General features: G+C 45.6%; 1 protein-coding gene across 1 annotated transcript in view; it reads right to left on the reverse strand.

Annotated features, from left to right (window-relative positions):
* LOC137535334 (zinc finger protein 585A-like) overlaps positions 1–21003 on the reverse strand; it is a 100979-nt gene that overhangs the window by 66324 nt on the left and 13652 nt on the right. Inside the window, exon 7 of the mRNA XM_068257164.1 lies at positions 5403–6380. Within this exon, the coding sequence (XP_068113265.1) occupies positions 5403–6380 (978 nt within the window). The remainder of the gene's footprint in view (positions 1–5402; positions 6381–21003) is intronic.

A 21003-nucleotide genomic window follows, 5' to 3' on the forward strand; every position in this document is an offset into this window, starting at 1 on the left:
TTATGGCTGTTTTATGTTCACCACCACCTTTCCCTTATACTATTATCCGTGTTGTTTTATTGCTATTAGTACACCTTCTGTGGGCACCACAGCACACCCCCACCGTGTGTGCACTCACCCAGTAAGCCTCCTTAGATCTCCGGAGGTAAGATTGATAACATGTGGGGAATGCAAACTGCAAGACTCCAATTCTAATCCACAGCACTATAACTGAGAAAAGTCTATATAGTGTAAAACCATTTATTTATAAAACGATAAAAATCAGACCGCACTCACAATAGGCTGACTTGGGAATAGCGCGTATAACAACGTTGGGTCCCCGGGTGACCACTCCGTCAATAGCCGCCTTGAATCCCCTCGTCTCCGCTTGCCTGGTCTGCTACTTCCGCATCTGCCGACAGCGTCTAGCGTAGCTCCGCCCTACGCGTTTCGTCATAAGTATGACTCATCAGGGGCTGACGCTAGACGCCCCGTCGGCTGTTCATATAGTGTGAGTTCACTCCTCCCCCTTTACGAAAAACTTTATTGTTCCCACACTGGGCTCACACAGTGAGCAGCCAGGTTTTTAGTATGCATGTGCGCATACTTAGATTTTTTCTTCTCACTATATCTCCGCAATAGAAACGCATCAGGGTATTCATGCGTACCTTAAGTTTCACAAACGGAATAAAGAACTCTGTATTAAATGCGCATGCTCATATACTTATACTTTCTTTTTACTCCCACTACTCTTAGTTTTACTGATACGTATCACAAACAATCATACATCCTATAAAATCCGAAATTCACCTTTCCTAACCTAACTCCACTAGTATATATAAAAAATGTTTTGATTTACTAAAAAATATATAGGACTCTTAATACAAGAACCCAGCCTAAAAACCGCAATTCTCAGCTGATATTGTCAGAGTGGTCATTCACATAACTTCATTACATATCCCCAAACACATCATCCCTCTCATCATTTCTTAATCATTCCTTATAAAACAGTTCACATCAAAATCAGCATTTAGACCAGCCGGTATCAATGTTTCCAAATTAAAAATCCACATTCCCTCCTTTTTCGAAATCTCTCTAACTTTATTATATCCCCTCCAGGGACCTACAGTATATATTTTTCCACCCCACAGAAATACATCTGTCTCGGATCACACTGGTGTTCTACTTTAAAGTGCATAGAAAGGCTATGTTGTTCAAATCCTTTTTTAATATTGTTTATATGTTCTCCTATCCTTTCCTTTAGTGGCCTAGTGGTGCGGCCTACATATTGCAGACCACAGTTACACCATACCACATAAATCACACCTACCGTGGCGCAAGTGATAAACTGTCTAATTTTGTTAACCCTACCATTTGTATTTGATCGAATACTTACCTTTCTTTCACCATTCGATTCTCTGCAACATTTACAACCCCTACAGGGGAAAAAACCAGGGGTCTGCCAGCCTACTAACTGCTTTTTTTCTGGGGGGGCCACGCAACTTGGTGCGATAAGATTTTTTAAATTAGGGGCTTTTCTATATATAAAGGAAGGCCTATCTGGAAGTACATCCCTGAGGATGTGATCACCCTGAAGGATACTCCAATGTCTTTGGAAAAATTTTTCTATCTGTTTAAACTGAGAGGAGAATTCTGAAATAAAGGCGAATGGTCTTTGTTCTCCCCCACCGCTTCTTCTATCTCCAAAGACCAGTGCCTCCCGATCAACTTCTGCTACTTCTTGTTGTATTCTATCCAGCCAACCTTCCTCATATCCCTTTTCCAGAAATCTGGTCCTAATGACATCCGATTGTTCAAAATAATTCGCCAAATCTGAGCAGTTCCTTAAAACTCGCATAAATTGTCCCTTTGGGACTCCTTTCAGCCACTGTGGGTGGTGGCAACTACTTGTGTTAATAAAACCGTTTCGGTCCGTCGGCTTGAAAAAACATTTAGTCCTAAAACCCGATTGGTCCCTATAGATGTCCAGATCTAGAAAATGGATATGTGTCTGGCTACATTCGGCTGTCAATTGTATATTGGGCCTTATCTGGTTAATCTCATTAATAAAATCATGGAAACTCACCTCATCTCCCGCCCAGAAGATCAGCAGATCGTCTATAAACCTTCGCCATAATAACACTCTTTCTCCCCCTATTTGTATGGCTTCCTCCTCCCATCGTGCCATATACATATTTGCTAAACTGGGCGCGAAGGACGATCCCATGGCACAGCCAAAGATCTGCCTGAAAAAATCCCCTTTGTGCCAAAAGTAATTATTCTTCAACGCAAACTCCAATAAATCTGTTAAAAATCCTATGAATGGGGTCGATATATCGCTGCCCTCTATCAAAAAAGAACGTACCACCTCTATGCTTTCATTATGTGGGATGTTAGTGTATAATGACCCAACATCCGCTGTAGCCATCAATAAATCTTCCTCTATCTCCAATCGTTCCAATATTTGTACAGTATGTTTTGTGTCGAGTAGAATTCTTGGCAACCTCCGAACACTAGGTTGTAAGAAGGAGTCTATATATTGGCCCAACCGATGTGTAATAGAGCCAACCCCACTCAAGATTGGACGCCCCGGTGGTTCAGTTCAATTTTTATGAATTTTAGGTAGCAGGTAAACCACCGGGACCCTAGGTGCAGAGGGTACCAAAAATCCCACAGTGGCTCTATCAACCAAACCATTTATTAGGCCCTCATCCAACATCAATGTTAAATCCCGTTTAATTTTCACTGTAGGGTCACCCCTTAATTTTTCATATGTCAACTCGTCATAGACCAGCCTATCCAGCTCTTTAAAGTACTGGTCCTTCCGTAACACTACTACTCCACCCCCTTAATCCGCTGCGCGAATCACCAGATCTTTATCCTTAATTAAAAACTTTCCACTGTACTTTTTTCCTGATTCTGTTTCTTACTATCAATTTTCTTTAGATCACATAACACTCTATCCTTAAAGATTTCTACAGCATTCAGATTAGATGAATCCTGAGGGTTGAATACTGAAGCATTCCTAAATGCAGATATTTGATTTACTCTACCTATAGGTCCTTCCTTCTGGATGAAATATTTTTTAATATTTAATTTCCTAGTGTACTTATGAACATCAATAAAAGTCTGAAACTTATTCAAGCCTTTTTTGGGGGCATATTTTAGGCCTTGGTCCAATAATTGTAGTTCCTTTCGATTTAAATCAACACCACTCAGATGAAACACACGTCTTCCCCTCACTGTCTTCTTCTCTTGTTCCCTCTTCCCAGCTCTGCACCCCCTTCTGCTCCTCTTTTTCTTGGTGTACCTTGTGGATCTTCCCATGGCTCCCCCCTCCCCTCTCTCCAATCCTCCCTCCAATATCTGGGGCGTGGGGCTAAAAAATGGGGATGATCAATCTCTCGGTTTTCATACAATGGCTGGAAACGGTTATGAGTTTCTATTTGGGAATACTGCCTCATTGTTCCACCCTTTCCATTATTCCAATGTTCCTGAGGATGGGGGACATTTCCCTGGGGTCCATTCCCATAAGTACCTCTTCCCCCCCCCCTATTTCCCCCTCTTTTTGGGTATGAATATATCTGATTCACTAGATTCCCGTTCTGGGTGTGTTTTGGACTATTTGTGGATTACCACCATTGCCATTAGCCTGATTTGAATTATTACTGGAAATTTGGTTGCTACCAGTCCCCCCATTTGATTCAGGGATTTGTTGATCAGCTACCTCCATGTGGCTTATTGTGGCTTTTTTCTTATCATCTATTCTCTTCGCCACTAGAGGTTGCCACTTATATGCTATTTTTTCCTATGTGCATCTAAATCCCTTGAAAATTTCCGTTGTTTATCGGTGATAATAGTTTTTTCGCTATTGGACAGTTGTTCCTGTCATTTTTTTGACTTTACTTTATATATCTCAGTGGTTTTATGGGGTTCTATTTTTAGTCTAATTTGCTCAATTTCTTTACCCAACCTATCAAGCCGAGCATTTTCTCTTTTAATCAGTATCTTCATTAATTCTAACCCACTTTTAGTAACAAATTCCTCCCACTCCACCGAGTTTTCCTCGGTGTCCTCCCCATCATCAGGAGTGAGATCCCATCTAATTTTCTTAGGTACAATTTGTTCCTTGTGATATTTCTCTTAGGTTGCTATATCCCACCATGTTTGCTGTTCTCTACTCATTAATGAATGTAGTGCCTTCAAATCTCAATCCAAATCCACCACACTATATATTTTCATTAAAAATTTCATCAAGATCTACCACTCTCTGCCTTCTCAATTCAAATATATCAATACCATTCTCCATAGCCGCAATAATTATAAACACCAAAAGTAAAGATAAAACACAGAAAAATTGCGCTTAGGGAAAGTATTAGACTACTTTCATTCTACTATTTATTTATTTATTTATTTATTCTACTATTTCATTTTTATTAGAGCGGGTGGTGAAACAGAACAGAGGGTGGTATGGGGGCCCAACGTCCACAGGTGGGGGTTGTGCTTGCAGCCCAACACTGTGCAGGATGTTTGACATTTGCTAAAATAAACACTTAGATTGAAAAAAATTGCCACAAACGCACAATATATGGTAGCAGAGCGTTCAACCAGCCAATGCCACAACCTGTAAGATGCCTGATGTATACTAGGGACCAACGCTTACAAACGCCTGCAAATGCATGCAACTGCTGGAGGAGATGAAGGCGTCTGATATAGACAGTCAAAGAGCAGCAACAATCCAATGCACTGAGCAGCATGAAAGAGTCCTCAGGATTCAGTGTAAGAATGCTGCCATGTGCACTTTGCAAGAAGTAAAAGAAACACTGGAAAAGAACACTAATGGCCAAATCACTTTCTACACACAACACAAATGTCTGACAAGCAGTGATTTACACTCAAGACGTTTCCCACACTGAGCACATTAACCTCCTTAGCGGTAATCCCGAGCTAGGGTCGGGGCGGAAAACCGCAGCTAAGAGCGGTAATCCCGACCTCTGCTCGGGGTACCCGCCAGAGGCTGAATGCAGAGCAATGCGTGCAGCGGGAGCGTTTCTACATACCTCCGGGGGATCCCGACGTCGGCCGGCATTCTTCTTCCTCTCCTCCGGGGCTCTGCTTCCTGCTGGTGAGATCGACGGCTGTCGTCATGATGACAGCTGGCAATTTCACTTTAGAGTTGCAGCGCCACCCAGAGGATGGAGGTCTAACTGCGGCGCCAGAGAGGTGAGCGATTACTGTAACTGCTGCAGATCTCCCTTGCAGCATGATTTTTTCCAGGTTTTAGGGTCTGAAAGGGTGCAAAAAAATTGCACCAATTTTAGGCCCTAAAATCCAGAAAGAATCATAACACCAAGGGGGTTAATAGGGCTTCTCACCAGTGTGAGATCTCTCATGTATGACAAGGCTTCCTTTATGTCCAAAACATTTCCCACACTCAGCACATGAATAGGGCTTTTCACCAGTGTGAGATCTCTCATGTATGACAAGGCTTCCTTTATGTGCAAAACATTTCCCACACTCAGCACATGAATAGGGCTTCTCACCAGCGTGAGATCTCTCATGTTTGACAAGGTTTCTTTTCTCTCCAAAACATTTCCCACACTCAGCACATGAATAGGGCTTCTCACCAGTGTGAGATCTCTCATGTATGACAAGGTTTCCTTTCTCTCCAAAACATTTCCCACACTCAGCACATGAAAATGGCTTTTCACCAGTGTGAGATCTCTCATGTCTGACAAGATGTGATTTCTGCCCAAAACATTTCCCACACTCAGCACATGAATAGGGCTTCTCACCAGTGTGAGATCTCTCATGTTTGACAAGGCTTCCTTTATGTGCAAAACATTTCCCACACTCAGCACATGAATAGGGCTTCTCCCCAGTGTGAGATCGCTCATGTGTAACAAGGTTTCCTTTCTCTCCAAAACATTTCCCACACTCAGCACATGAATAGGGCTTCTCATCAGTGTGAGATCTCTCATGTCTGACAAGATGTGATTTCTGTACAAAACATTTCCCACACTCAGCACATGAATAGGGCTTCTCACCAGTGTGAGATTTCTCCTGTCTGACAAGGTTTGCTTTCTGTCCAAAACATTTCCCACACACGGCACATGAATAGGGCTTCTCACCAGTGTGGTATTTCTCATGTAGGACAAGATGTGATTTCTGTACAAAACATTTCCCACATGTGGAACAGGAATGAGACCCATCAGCAGGGGGAGAGCTGTACTGGCTATGTGGCACCTCAGGGTTAGACAGGTGAGGGAAGTCTGGGGAAATATTTGGGGTAATCAGGATATCTGCAGGAGACTCTTGTCCAGTGACATAATCCTCCATTGTACAGTCTGTGGATACAGAGAGACGAGTCTCTGAGTGATTCCTGATGTCGGGACTCCGCCCTGCAAACAGAGAAACATCATCACTTCCTGTTAGATAATTCTGAGGGGAGGAACAATTATCATTAGGGATGGTCAGTGAGCTGCTGATAACTCCAAGTTGATGCCAAGATGATGCAGATTAGAAATGGACCAGATGCAGCATCTACGTAACTAGCATATCATTAGCATTAGCATATAATTTTTACCATCTCAGAGTTATTGGCATGTCACTGACCATCGCTAGTTATCAGCCTGACAGAGAACTGCAGAAGGTTGTGCTCATTACAGGCGGCCAATCACATGACAATAACTTTGCTTTGCATGCAAAATTTCTGTATCTTGGAATCTGGACAATGAAATGAATTACCAGGGAAATGTGATTAGCTGCATACAATTTGCATGACATTTGCATACAAGTACAGAGTTATTTGCATCTCATTGACCTCCCTACACATAAAGCATTGGCCACACATTGACAAGCAGTAGATTGTACAGATTGATGAGACAATGGAAGCAAAGTGTTAAGCCTCATCTACACGCGTAGATGAGGCTCCGATGTGTTTTATCAATCGAGACAGGTCGGATCTTGCTACCACCGATTCCCTGCTCGTTCCCCGCGAGGGGACAATGGCAGGGAATGGAGCGGAAGATAAGCGGTGCGGCGCGGAGACGAGCGGGTATCGAATCCGGCGCGGGCGAGCGGGGACGCGGAAGAGGCGATCCAGCGGCTAATCGAGCCGCCGGATCGCTGCGTGTAGATTTAGCTCAAGTCTTGTGACAACAGACCTATATGTACTTATAGCAAGAGATCTGTGTTATGTTTGTAGAGCAATGTGGTGTCACTTACACATTATTATTACCATTGTGCAAAATCTTGTTCCCATTTGTGCAAATAAAGATATTGTGACATTACACAACATAAATTATAGGAGCTGCGAGGTAGAGGAATTATCTATTTACATCATGGAGACCCCAAACCACTAATACTTCTGTAGCTGTATAAATACATCCATATATACTCCTTGATATCCAGTATAGCCATATCTCTCCTCCCATCTGTCTAATAAGGAACCAAACTGCTGCACACTGCAGTTCCTATTGGACAGGAGATCAGTGGGGGAGGGGAAAGGGTGTCACTAGAAATCACTGGACCTCCCCCTGCAAAACTTGGGAAACCTCCTCCACCTTCGTAACAAACCTCTCCTCTGTACCTGTGTGACACCCTTTTAAATGCTTGTGAATGCCGGGATTTCTATCCTCTTTAAAGTGTAACTGTCGGGCGTAAAATCAAAATCTATTCTTATTTTTATCTGGATAACAAGTAACAAGGATGCTAACCAGTAGCTCTAACCTCAACCATCATGAAGGGCTTTGAGCGTCTGATCCGGGCCCTCCTGAAGCAGTCCACAGATACTGCCATTGATCCTTATCAATTTGCATACAGGGCAAACCGGTCAGTTGAGGACGCCATTAACGTGAGCCTAGCATACATCACGGAACACCTAGACAGGCCTGACTATTACACTAGGATCCTGTTCTTGGACTTCAGTTCCGCTTTCAATACCATCTGTCCAGACATCCTGCTGGACAATCTCGTGCAATTAGGAGTTGTCATCTCCCTCTGCAGGTGGGTCAGGGACTTCCTCTCAAACAGAACGCAGAGGGTGAAGCTCGGCAACTGCTTCTCCAGCGAGAGATCCACCAACATGGGAGCTCTGCAAGGGTGTGTACTGCCCGCTCCTGTTCTCCCTGTACACCAACAACTGTACCTCAACCTCCGACTCTGGTAAGGTCATCACATTCACGGATGATACAACAATCATCGGCCTTATCAGCGGCAATGGAGAGCTTGCCTACTGCAGCGAAACTGAGAGGCTCTGCAACTGGTGCAGGGGAAATAACCTCATCCTCAACACGGCAAAGACTGTAGAACTGATCGTAGACTTCAGGAGACACTCCCCCACCCTCCACCCAGTCCTAATTGGGGAGACTGCAGTCTCCAGGGTGCCGAGTGCTCGATTCCTGGGCACAACTCTTACTAGCGATCTTACATGGGGGAGAACACTATCAAAATTCTAAAGAAGGCACAGCAGAGGTTATTCTTTTTGCAACACCTGAAAAAATGTGGTATCCCAAAGAAGCTGCTCATCAGCTTGTACACTGCCACCGTAGAATCTATCCTCTGCTCCTCCATCATTGTCTGGTATGCAGCGGCAACAGCTAGTGACAAATACAAACTCCAGAGAATAATTCATGCTGTGGAAAAGACCACAGGTTTTCCCTTGCCACCTCTTGATCTCCTCCACACTGCCAGACTGGGGAAGATGGCCAAAGGGATCTCTCTCGACCCCTCCAATCCAGGCAATCCCTTCTTTGAGCTCCTCCCATTGGGTCGCCGGTTCAGAGCAATTGCCTCCAGGACCAGCAGGCGTAAGTGCACTTTCTTTTCCCACGCAGTCCTCCTACTGAACTCTAACTCCTGTCAGGCTGCAACACTCTAGCCCTGGGGAAGCAAATCCTTAACCGGCACCTGGTCTGTATCTGCTGCCCACTCTGAACCATGAACTGTATTATGCATCACAGAATGTATCTGTTGCCCACGCTGAACCATGCTAATTACACCAGAGAGGAAATGTGTGCATCAACCAAGTGAACCTGACAAATCTGGCTTTGCAAATTTGGCCTATTGGCTAATCACGAGACATTGCTCATGCAAATATGCATTTGCGTTCGCATGCCTAAATATGCAGGGTCAAAAACCAAAAACCGCAAAACAATCGCCCTGCGGGAATTAGTTCATGCTACATTAGCACTATCCAGGGGCGCCACGAGGAGGTTTGGTTGGTTGGTTTTTGACCCTGCATATTTAGGCATGCGAAAGCAAATGCATATTTGCATGAGCAATGTCTCGTGATTAGCCAATAGGCCAAATTTGCAAAGCCAGATTTGTCAGGTTCACTTGGTTGATGCACACATTTCCTCTCTGGTGTAATTAGCATTGCATTTCTTCCCTTTGGAGGCAAGTGGTGAATGGCTTGTTTTAGGAGGTGAGAGCCCTGGAGCAGACTGTTTGCGCCTGTCCTCCCCTTATGTGTCGCGCCCAGGTCATGCACATGTAGCAGAACACAATGGACGTTAAGGTAAGTGCCTGTTTTTAATCTTGGGAGGTGTGTGCGGGCGGTTCTTCCCGGCGCTGGCCACGCTGGGGAGACAGCCTGCACCCCCCAGCCTCCTCCTCCGGGGTGCCGCTGTGTGGGTTCCAGGCGGTGAGAGAGCCTGGGACCCCCGCAGCCCCCCGGTTTTATGGGGGCAATGGGAAGCCTCCTCGTGGCGCCCCTGGATAGTGCTATGTAGCATGAACTAATTCCCGCAGGGCAATTGTTTTGCGGTTTTTGGTTTTTGACCCTGCATATTTAAGCATGCGAAAGCAAAAGCATATTTGCATGAGCAATGTCTCGTGATTAGCCAATAGGCCAAATTTGCAAAGCCAGATTTGTCAGGTTCACTTGGTTGATGCACACAATTTTCCTCTCTGGTGTAATTACCACTCTGAACCATGAACTCATACGCAGACGTCTGCCTACACCCAAAATTGACTCACGGATCTGTATATTGTATGTCTTGCATTGTATATTGTATCTATTGTTTGTACCATGGTATATTCTCATTTACTCTCATGTTGACTATGCCTTGTCTTGTCCTGTCTCTGCCAATGCCATGTGTACCACATACAATTAAGGGTACGTTATCTGGCGTACTTGGCGAAATAAAGAGGATTCTGATTCTTATTTTGAAGCAGGCAATCCAAAAGTTAAAAATCACTATTACTTTTCTTGTAGATAAATTATCATTCCCCAGTTTACCTGACTCTTATTTAGTACATTGTCGCACAAAGGAAGTTGCAGGGCATGCTGGGTTGTCTTTTTTTGCTTCTTTACTTTCCTCTCAGACTTGACTAACGCAGTCTGATTGGCTGAAGCCTCTTTCCCTCCTGATTTCCCCTGCCACACCTATATTCTTCTCCGATTGGCCAATATTTCTCATGCTGAGACAATGCACTTTCTGTTGCAGAGCTGGGTGGGAGTGACTGAAGACTGGCAGGAGGGCGGGCAATGCATACACAATGACACGTAAAAGGGAAAGAGGCGCCCTGATATAATAAAAGCATCTAAAATCAGCTTAAAATCGAAAAGTGATATGAGGTAGCTTACCTCAATGACGAAACCTCTGTAGTTAATACAAGGGATTTTTATTAGCACAGGCAACGCGTTTCGCGGGTCTCAGCCCGCTTCATCAGGCCAGTAAAAGTGCCAAATAGAAAAGATCATCTAGCATAGGGAGCCTATCTAGCTCCCTATGCTAGATGATCTTTTCTATTTGGCACTTTTACTGGCCTGATGAAGCGGGCTGAGACCCGCGAAACGCGTTGCCTGTGCTAATAAAAATCCCTTGTATTAACTACAGAGGTTTCGTCATTGAGGTAAGCTACCTCATATCACTTTTCGATTTTAAGCTGATTTTAGATGCTTTTATTATATCAGGGCGCCTCTTTCCCTTTTACGTGCTAAGTATACCCCCGAACACATCCTGTCCGAGGGGAGGTGGCAGACCACCAGTGGAGTCCCCACAGTGGACTCTGTCCCCTTTTTTCCACTAAGAGAGCGACCATCCTTCCGGTTCTGGCTAGGACCACCCCGAGTGGAGTCGGGTTTATTGTCTCCACCTGCTTCCTGTGGTTGGTTGCCCCAAGCAACCTCCCTTTGTGAGTAGTGCTTTTAATTTATTTTCTTTTATTGTGGTCATTGACATATTGCACTACTGGGCTCCCGTTTTTTGTCTCCTGTGACTTTTTCTACAGGGTGTTCATCCACCCCTACTACAAAATTGCATACACAATGAGGCAGAGGAGAGTAAGGGAGGAAATGACATCAGAATTGGCTTCAAGATAGACACAGTTAAAATTGAGAATCCTAAGAAGGATTTTTTTTTCTATAGAAAATCCACTACAATCAAAATGTGGATAGTGCAATACATATCTTATGTAGAGATGTGGCGAACGGTTCCCGAACCGTTCGCCGGCGAACATCTCTAAATTCATGGGCCTCTTACTACTTCCGGGTCGCAATGACCCGGAGTAGTACGCCTGCGCTGCCCGGCGGAGCGCGTCCTAGATCAGATTTTTTGTAATCATGTGACACAGGTTCTACCATAAGAAGCTCTTAGGCTGGTGCACAGTTGACCTGGAACATAAATTTGCCTTCTCGAAACAGAAGGCTTTTACGATTTTTCATGTTAGTGTCAGCGTATGATGTCTCCCACAATGCATCACTGCTGAACATGCAAATTGTCCCTTTGTTGACCATGAAAGCTAAGCACACCTCCAGAACCGCTGGAATGCAGTGATGTGTCAGCTTGTTTCAGCTTGCAGGGACAACAAATAGATGATTTTCAGCAGTGGTGCATTGTGGGATAGCTCAAACACTCAATCCAACCTTAATAATTACAAATATCTTCAGTTTTGAGAAGGTAAATTTCTGTTTAGCGTAGCATTTTAGTGAGAGGGCTTTTTGGTCCTTTTTAGCCCCTTACAAACTCCTAGGAGTTCTGGTTCACCATGAGCTTGCTGGGCAATATGTAAATGTGACCTGGAGTAACAGGAGGACAGTCACAGCGGATTTGATGTAACGTGCTGTGACGTTCCATCGTTGTCATGGCTGCCTATGCCACGTCTGATTCCTGTCACTGCAATGGGCACAGCATACATCTCCAAACTAGTGCTGGACAAACATCATGAATGAATGTCTGGGGACTATTCACAAATGTTTCCGCAAATGTTCACAAACCAGCGTTCGCAAACTTTGAACTTCAAAAACCTTCAGGGCATATTTTTCAGCTACAATTGCTGTTAAAAAGGTGTCAAAACTGTCCATAAACCCCGGCAGTGGCACAGCATTCCTCAAACTATGTATTTTACACAGCGGCTTTTTTTAGGGCCTGAGCGGCAGCCTCCGGCGGTGATGGACGAGCTGAGCTCGTCCATACCGCTCAGGAGGTTAAAACTGCATTTCAGGTCTATATTTTTTAGATTACGTTTTTTTTTTGTAGAATGGCCGCTGTGTTTACCTGCCTAAAACTGTTATTTGCAGCCACTGTAGCAGAGGCTTTAAATATTTGGCAAATACCTGCTTAATTCTTAAAGTACACTGCAGTCACAAAACATGCTGCTTGTGCAGTGTGGGCCTAACACTGGGTGTAGAGAAGAGAACTGGTAGGCACTTGGATACTGGACATATTAGTCAATCAAGTGTCACAATGCTGCATATGCTACAGGACCTGGCGACATGCTCAAGACAACAGAGAACAGTCCAAATGAACAAACAAAGTAGAGGAAAAGTCTGGCACTGTCACTTCTAATGACCTTAAGGAACAAGCAAACATGAGCAATGATGAAAGGTACTTATCTTATCCGGGTGGTTCTGTGTGCTGAGGGGGTGTAGACAGGGGGCACCAGTGAGTGATGGCCTATCACCATTTCACAGGGTGACACCTAGCTTCTTCTGAGGTAAAAAGTTGCACAATGAGTGGTGCTGGGGGCAACCATTAAATGCATTTCACTTGAAAACACAACTTCCAGTCCAGCAGTTCAAGTCCGGCCCCTTGACACTCCCCCTCCCCCAGCACAGGACCACCCAGATGGGATACGTACTTCTCATGATCGCTCATTATAGTCGTTCATGCCTTTGCTGTGCATTCACCATACTGCTTGTTCCTTCAGATCATTAAAAGTGACAGTGCCAGACTTTTCCTTTACTTTGTTCAATGGGCCTAACACTGCACTATAAAATCAACAGGGATGTGAAACACTTTGTGTGACAATCTCAGGTGACACCCAATTTTTACAGTACAACACAGTCACTCAATCACTCTATTTTAACATAGTGACAGGCTGTAACAGTGACACAGTCACACACTATGCTATACTAAACAGGTGGTGTATATAAGCTACACACCACAAACAACAACAAAAATAACAGCAGGATCAGTCATCTAAAGGACTTTTGGAGTCCCTAGCTCAGGGGTCTGCAACCTTTAAGACATAAAGAGCCACTTGGACCCGTTTTCGAAAAGAGAAAAAAACTGGGAGCCGCAAAACCATTATAAAACAAATCGTACACTGCATATATTGTTTCTTACCTTAATGCTATATATAATGCTATAATATATATATATATGCCCATATGCACAGTCCTTCAGCAGATATGACCCCCATATGCACAAATCGTTAGCAGATATGACCCCCATATGCACAAATCGTTAGCAGATATGACCCCCATAAGCACAATCCTTCAGCAGATATGACCCCCATATGCACAATCCTTCAGCAGATATGACCCCCATATGCACAGATAGTTAGCAGATATGACCCCCATATGCACAGATAGTTAGCAGATATGACCCCCATATGCACTGATCGTTAGCAGATATGACCACCATATGCACAGATAGTTAGCAGATATGACCCCCATATGCACAGATAGTTAGCAGATATGACCCCCATATGCACAGATAGTTAGCAGATATGACCCCCATATGCACAGATAGTTCGCAGATATGACCCCCATATGCACAATCCAAGCAGATCTGAAAAAAAAACCCCATTTACTCACCTCGTCAGAAGACCTCCTGTCACGATGTCCTCCTGTCCCGACCTCCGGTCCCGACCTAGTGGCGCGCAACTCCCACGATGCTCTACCTACGTCACGTCCTGCCTGCAGGGCTACGGGAAAATGGCCGCCCGAAGCCCTGCACGGCACTGGTCCGGCGGCCTCTCTGATAGGCTGCCGGCCAGCAACAACAGCACACATCACATGCGCCCCGCAGCCAGTCAGCCACTGACACTGGAGCCGCGGCGAAAGAGAAAAAGAGCCGCATGCGGCTCCGGAGCCGCAGGTTGCCGACCCCTGCCCTAGCTGGTGAACTGCAAGGAGCAGAACACCTATGGAAGCAGCTACACAACACTGAATAACACAGAACAGTGTCAGCAAGTTATCTCTCTGTCCCTCAATCAGCAGCACAGCTCTCCCTACACTGACTCCAGTCTGACTGTAGAATGGCTGCCAGGTTTGTTTCTTTTATGGGGTGTGTGGCCCATATGGTAAGAATGCTTAATTGGCTGTCCTGTCTCACCTGACTTGAGGGTGAAGGGTCAAAATTTGGCTCCATGTTAAAGTATGGGGAGAACACAAACTTCACATAAGCTTTGCGGTAAATACCATTGGCAAATTTTTGCTGTGAACTGTCCACCAATGTGAACTGCAGGTCATCACTAATCAGATCATGCTTAGCACAGGATCCACTGACAGGTCCATTTAGCAGCTGCAGGCTTAGTGAGAACCGAGCCTTACCGATTCCTTCTCCACCCCAGTGGCCGATTAGCAGAGCAATTATAAATGCTGGATTATAGAAACACTCCTGGCCAGGAAAAAGCGCTTTTCAGTTGACTCCATGATCCCCCAAAAAAAACAAAAAAAAACACCTGACACTGCTGATGTAAAATCTGTTGCTTTGAAATGTGAAGGCAAAGCCTGACATACTGGGGAGATGAGAGAAGTCAGGCAATGGGTGCAGGGCGCTAAAGCAAACCTGACATACAAGGGTGATGAGAGGAGTCAGGCAGTGGGTGCAGGGCACTAAAGCAAGCCGGACATACTGAGGTGATGAGAGGAGTCAGGCAGTGGGTGCAGGGCACTAAAGCAAGCCTGACATACTGAGGTGATGAGAGGAGTCAGGCAGTGGGTGCAGGGCACTAAAGCAAGCCGGACATACTGAGGTGATGAGAGGAGTCAGGCAGTGGGTGCAGGGCACTAAAGCAAGCCTAACATACTGAGGTGATGGGAGGAGTCAGGCAGTGGGTGTAGGGCACTAAAGTAAGCCCGACATACTGAGGTGATGAGAGGAGTCAGGCAGTGGGTGCAGGGCACTAAAGTAAGCCTGACATACTGAGGTGATGAGAGGAGTCAGGCACTGGGTGCAGGGCACTAAAGTAAGCCTGAGATACTGAGGTGATGAGAGGAGTCAGGCAGTGGGTGCAGGGCACTAAAGCAAGCCCGACATACCGAGGTGATGGGAGGAGTCAGGCAGTGGGTGCAGGGCACTAAAGTAAGCCTGACATACCGAGGTGATGAGAGGAGTCAGGCAGTGGGTGCAGGGCACTAAAGTAAGCCTGACATACTGAGGTGATGAGAGGAGTCAGGCAGTGGGTGCAGGGCACTAAAGTAAGCCTAACATACTGAGGTAATGGGAGGAGTCAGGAAGTGGATGCAGGGCACTAAAGCAAGCCCGACATACCGAGGTGATGGGAGGAGTCAGGCAGTGGGTGCAGGGCACTAAAGTAAGCCTGACATACTGAGGTGATGAGAGGAGTCGTGCAGTGGGTGTAGGGCACTAAAGTAAGCCTGACATACTGAGGTGATGAGAGGAGTCAGGCAGTGGGTGCAGGGCACTAAAACAAGCCTGACATACCGAGGTGATGAGAGGAGTCAGGCAGTGGGTGCAGGGCACTAAAGCAAGCCTAACATACCGAGGTGATGAGAGGAGTCAGGCAGTGGGTGCAGGGCACCAAAGCAAGCCTGACATACCCAGGTGATGGAGGAGTCAGGCAGTGGGTGCAGGGTACTAAAGCAAACCTGACATACCGAAGGGATAGGAGGAGTCAGGCAGTGGGTGCAGGGCACTAAAGCAAGCCTGACATACCGAGGTGATGGGAGGAGTCAGGCAATGGGTGCAGGGCACTAAAATAAGCCTGGCATACAGGTGATGGAAGGACTCAGGCAGTGGGTGAAGGGAACTAAACCCTGACAGCCGTTTCACACTGGTGGCCACTTCTTCCTCGGCTGGGTCGCTGTACAGCCCACCTCTGGGCCTAAGTCCGTGCATCTCAGCTGTGTCAGACACACAGGAAGAGCTGACACGCAGGCAATTCCCTATAGATGTGGAAAACCAACCACATTTATTTTGAGGTATTTGTTCCTCTCGTGACCCTTCAAAAAATAATAATCTATCACCACATAAATTATAAAAATATCAAAATTGTATTCATAAATAAAAAACGAAATCATAGCCCATCAATAGTCCCCATAGATGATCCAGAAAACCACCACCCACTTAAAAACCTATTCCCATCATTCTGTCTATGGGTGCCCCAAAGTGCAAGGTCGCCCCCCACTCTGCCTGTAGCCTGTCCAATGTTATACTGGGCGTCCCCATTCAAAACAAAAAAGTCCAGAAAAAAATGAGGTATCTTCATGTGTTAGTGACAGAACATTTGTTGGATTGTATGACATGGACGTGTTACGTCCCACATCTCATTTTTTGTCTTAGATCATATTCACCCCAACCCTAGAGGGGGTGATCCCGATGTAACTTTGCTACGCAGTGAGACGAAATGGATCTATCGGCTCAATGCAACATTTCCCCAACCCCCCTCCCCCCGGTCTTAATGACCAATTGAATTATGGAGTTTTTCTCCCTTAGATGAGTGGTGTTTTTTTTATTTCTCTCTCTCTCTCTCTCTCTCTCTCTTTTCCCCACTCCTCCCTTTTTGTTTCTTTGTCCCTTTCCCCCTCCCCCTTCCCACCCGTCAGTGCCGCAGCTGCGGGCGCGGGCCGGCCGGTTTATGGGATCACCCCCAAATGATGGCCTGTTTTCTTTCTTTCTTGAATTCAATAGGGATAACAAACTCATGCACTTTCGATGTAGATGTATGTATATTCTTTTGTATATCCTTGTGTCCCTGTTGAAAGGGAACAATGGATGTATTGTAATGGTATTTTGAATATTTGACACGGTTTAGGAAACCCTGGTACGCTAGGGACCTGATCAGTTTCATTTGAGGGTTATTATGTGCGATACAGTTAGGAGATTCTCCACAAGACGGCGCTCTGCTGTGCCCTGCCGATCTGGTGACTTTTTGTTTCCTGCACGACGTCACCGGAGCGTGGTGAGGTTCGCCGGATGGACGCGCCTGCCGGGATGGCCCTGCCAATCTGGTGACTTTTTGTTTCCTGCACGGCGTTGCCAGAGGGTGGTGACGTTCGCCAGATGGGCTGGGCCTCCCCCCGGGTGGATGTGCGCAGCCGCAAGAGCGCAGCCTGATATATTTAAACAGTAGTTTTAAGACAGTATGGCAGCTCTGATGATGCCGGTTACACGGCGAAACTAGTCAGCGGGAGGCGCCCCACCGGATCACCCCTAGCACTGCAAACCTGGTATCCATATGCTGTTCCCACAGCATAGCACAGCAGAGGTTTTCTTCTATCCATCCGAGGACTACATAACGCCGGATGCTCATTGATCTACTAACAAATCAGGAGCTCCTCACACATGGTGGGACTGTTCTATAATAGTAATCATGATTACAATATAATCCATCAACCTTCCATAACGAAGCACAATATGTATTGAAGGATCCGTGGCTGCGATTTGGCCTTTTGCTTTCTTGAGTGCAGAAGTTTAATGATCCTGTGATGTCTTGGCTGCGATTGGCCCTTTATATTGACTGCTAAGAAAATGGATTCATGATTATATACTGATGTCATATAGGTGGAAGAAAAAAAGAAATGCTGGCACTTCACTGGCCATGTGCTGTCCGCGGAGGGGAGGGAGGAGGGGGGAGAGGGCAACACAGTCTAATGTTAAAACATATGCGCTGTATATTGTATATCTTCAGCGTGCTCAGGTAGAAGTAGTATCTATATGCCAAAAGAGAGAGAGAGGGAACCGGCACTGCTGTCATATACTTTAATCCAGACTTGTAATAAAACGAAATGACATTGTCCATACAGAAGTCAAAATTCTAAGACACATACCATTGGTGACTGTGGATGGTGCGGTGGGTGCGGAGGGTGCAGAGCCTTACAGCCGTTTCGCGCATCTTGCGCTTCTACGGAGGCTGCAGGGGGGACTGGCGCAGGCAGACTTATATAATATAACTGATTCTGCGTGCGGCATCTCGCCGCTCAAAACGTCGCCCTCCCGGCCATCACAACAAGCCTCCCAGTTGGCCGCCCGAACGAGCGGAAACTGCTGGGAGCGAGTGACGTCAGGCGCTTCCTGACTACGGTGGCCTGTATGGGAGACACTATATTAGGTCTCCCAGGCAACCTATGCAAGCCAGGCCAACAACGTAAGTCAGGAAATCCTGGCGCCATCTTGTGGCAATAAAAAATATTGCATCTGTCAGGCTGTAAAGCATTAAAATAGTGCACAATTTGAACATTATTAAGATAATAGGAGCATATTAATGCTTATAAAACGTTCATTATATAATTAAAGTGCAATCAGTGCTGTCCCTGGACATAAATGGTGACAGTGTATCAAAAACATGATATAGTGTAAACATTGGAAACTGTGATGAATAGAGCAATTAATTGCAACATGAATGTGCTAAAATGGGGTATGTGAAAAAATACTCATTCATAAAAAAGTGCATGTAAATGAGCCAGGGACCCTGGTACTTGTGCAAATATGCTAAATCTCCCTGGCTCATTTACATGCACTTTTTTATGAATGAGTATTTTTTCACATACCCCATTTTAGCACATTCATGTTGCAATTAATTGCTCTATTCATCACAGTTTCCAATGTTTACACTATATCATGTTTTTGATACACTGTCACCATTTATGTCCAGGGACAGCACTGATTGCACTTTAATTATATAATGAACGTTTTATAAGCATTAATATGCTCCTATTATCTTAATAATGTTCAAATTGTGCACTATTTTAATGCTTTACAGCCTGACAGATGCAATATTTTTTATTGCCACAAGATGGCGCCAGGATTTCCTGACTTACGTTGTTGGCCTGGCTTGCATAGGTTGCCTGGGAGACCTAATATAGTGTCTCCCATACAGGCCACCATAGTCAGGAAGCGCCTGACGTCACTCGCTCCCAGCAGTTTCCGCTCGTTCGGGCGGCCAACTGGGAGGCTTGTTGTGATGGCCGGGAGGGCGGCGTTTTGAGCGGCGAGATGCCGCACGCAGAATCAGTTATATTATATAAGTCTGCCTGCGCCAGTCCCCCCTGCAGCCTCCGTAGAAGCGCAAGACGCGCGAAACGGCTGTAAGGCTCTGCACCCTCCGCACCATCCACAGTCACCAATGGTATGTGTCTTAGAATTTTGACTTCTGTATGGACAATGTCATTTCGTTTTATTACAAGTCTGGATTAAAGTATATGACAGCAGTGCCGGTTCCCTCTCTCTCTCTTTTGGCATAATGATTATATACTGTATGAACTTATACTGAAGGAATTTCTGGTGCTTCTGACTCTGGGACACAATGTTTTTGATGAACTTTGCAACTCCGCTATACTAACAATTTCATGTGCTGACTGCTTTCTGCTTTATGATATAATTTCATCAGTGAACCATACAATCCAACAGATGTTCTGCTTCACTAACACATGAAGATGCCTCATTTTTCTGGACTCTTGTTTTGCCTGGGGATGCCCAGCATAACATTAGACAGGCTACAGGCAGAGCAGTGGGGGGTGGGGGGGGCGACCTTGCACTTCGGGGCTCCCATAGCCAACATGATGGGAATAGGTTTTTAAGTGGGTGGTGGTTTTCGGGTTCATCTATGGGGACTATTGATGTGCTGTGATTTCGTTTTCTATTTAGGAATACAATTTTGATATTTTTATAATTTATGTGGCGATAGATTATTATTTTTTGAAGGGTCACGAGAGGGACAAATGCCTCAAAAGAAATTTTGTTGGTTTTCCATTAATGTTTGGAGGTATCTCCTCCTCCTGACAAATTTTGATATATTCATTGCTAATTCCATGCAGAGATACGCCAATTACTCTCCTCTTCTAGTTGATTTTCCAATTCCCTATAGATAGCATCCTTGGTTGCTAATAGGGTTGCTGCGGTATACCGGTATGACGGTAAACCACGGTTTTAATGTACATGGTAATCATACCATGCACATTTTCAAAATACCGGTTTTCCGCTTCCCCCCACTTTGCTCCCGGCTCTCCGTCCCCCTTTATGACAGATGCAAGCCGTGGCAGCTTACTGACAGTCTGAGCAGGCGTCAGATGGTGACGCACGTTCTGAGAAGATGGGGCCACGGCTGGATCGCGAACATAGTGGGGGTGTGGTGTCATCAGGGATGCTCGTGGAGGGGGACAGAGAGGAGTACAAGGGGAAAGCAGAGGCAGGTATGCCAATATATGCTGCGGATTAGGAGGCAGAAAGCAAACACCATCACTATGCCATAAGGTTAGTACATCCGACCCCCACTCATGTCATCCCACAGTCACTCCAGTGGCCTCTAAGTTCCCCCAATGAGGAGTCTGACACAATTACACTGAGGGCCTTCCTGCCTGGGGCACAGCTGAGGGGACTACACCACTGTACCAGAAATTTTAAAGTGGACCACCCATACACTTATACTATTTCCCGCCGATATACAGCAGATTCGATCACTGTGATCAAATCTCCTGTGAAATTGTTGCGCAAACGCTGACCGAACGATCGATTTCCGTCCGAAATCGATCGTTCCCGTCGATCTGTCTGTGCGGAAGATTTTGCTTGATCGCTGGTGGGTCAGGAGTGTGTCGATAGCGGCGTTCAA

Source organism: Hyperolius riggenbachi, chromosome 10, assembly GCF_040937935.1.
Source record: "Hyperolius riggenbachi isolate aHypRig1 chromosome 10, aHypRig1.pri, whole genome shotgun sequence".
NCBI classification, from domain to species: domain Eukaryota; kingdom Metazoa; phylum Chordata; class Amphibia; order Anura; family Hyperoliidae; genus Hyperolius; species Hyperolius riggenbachi.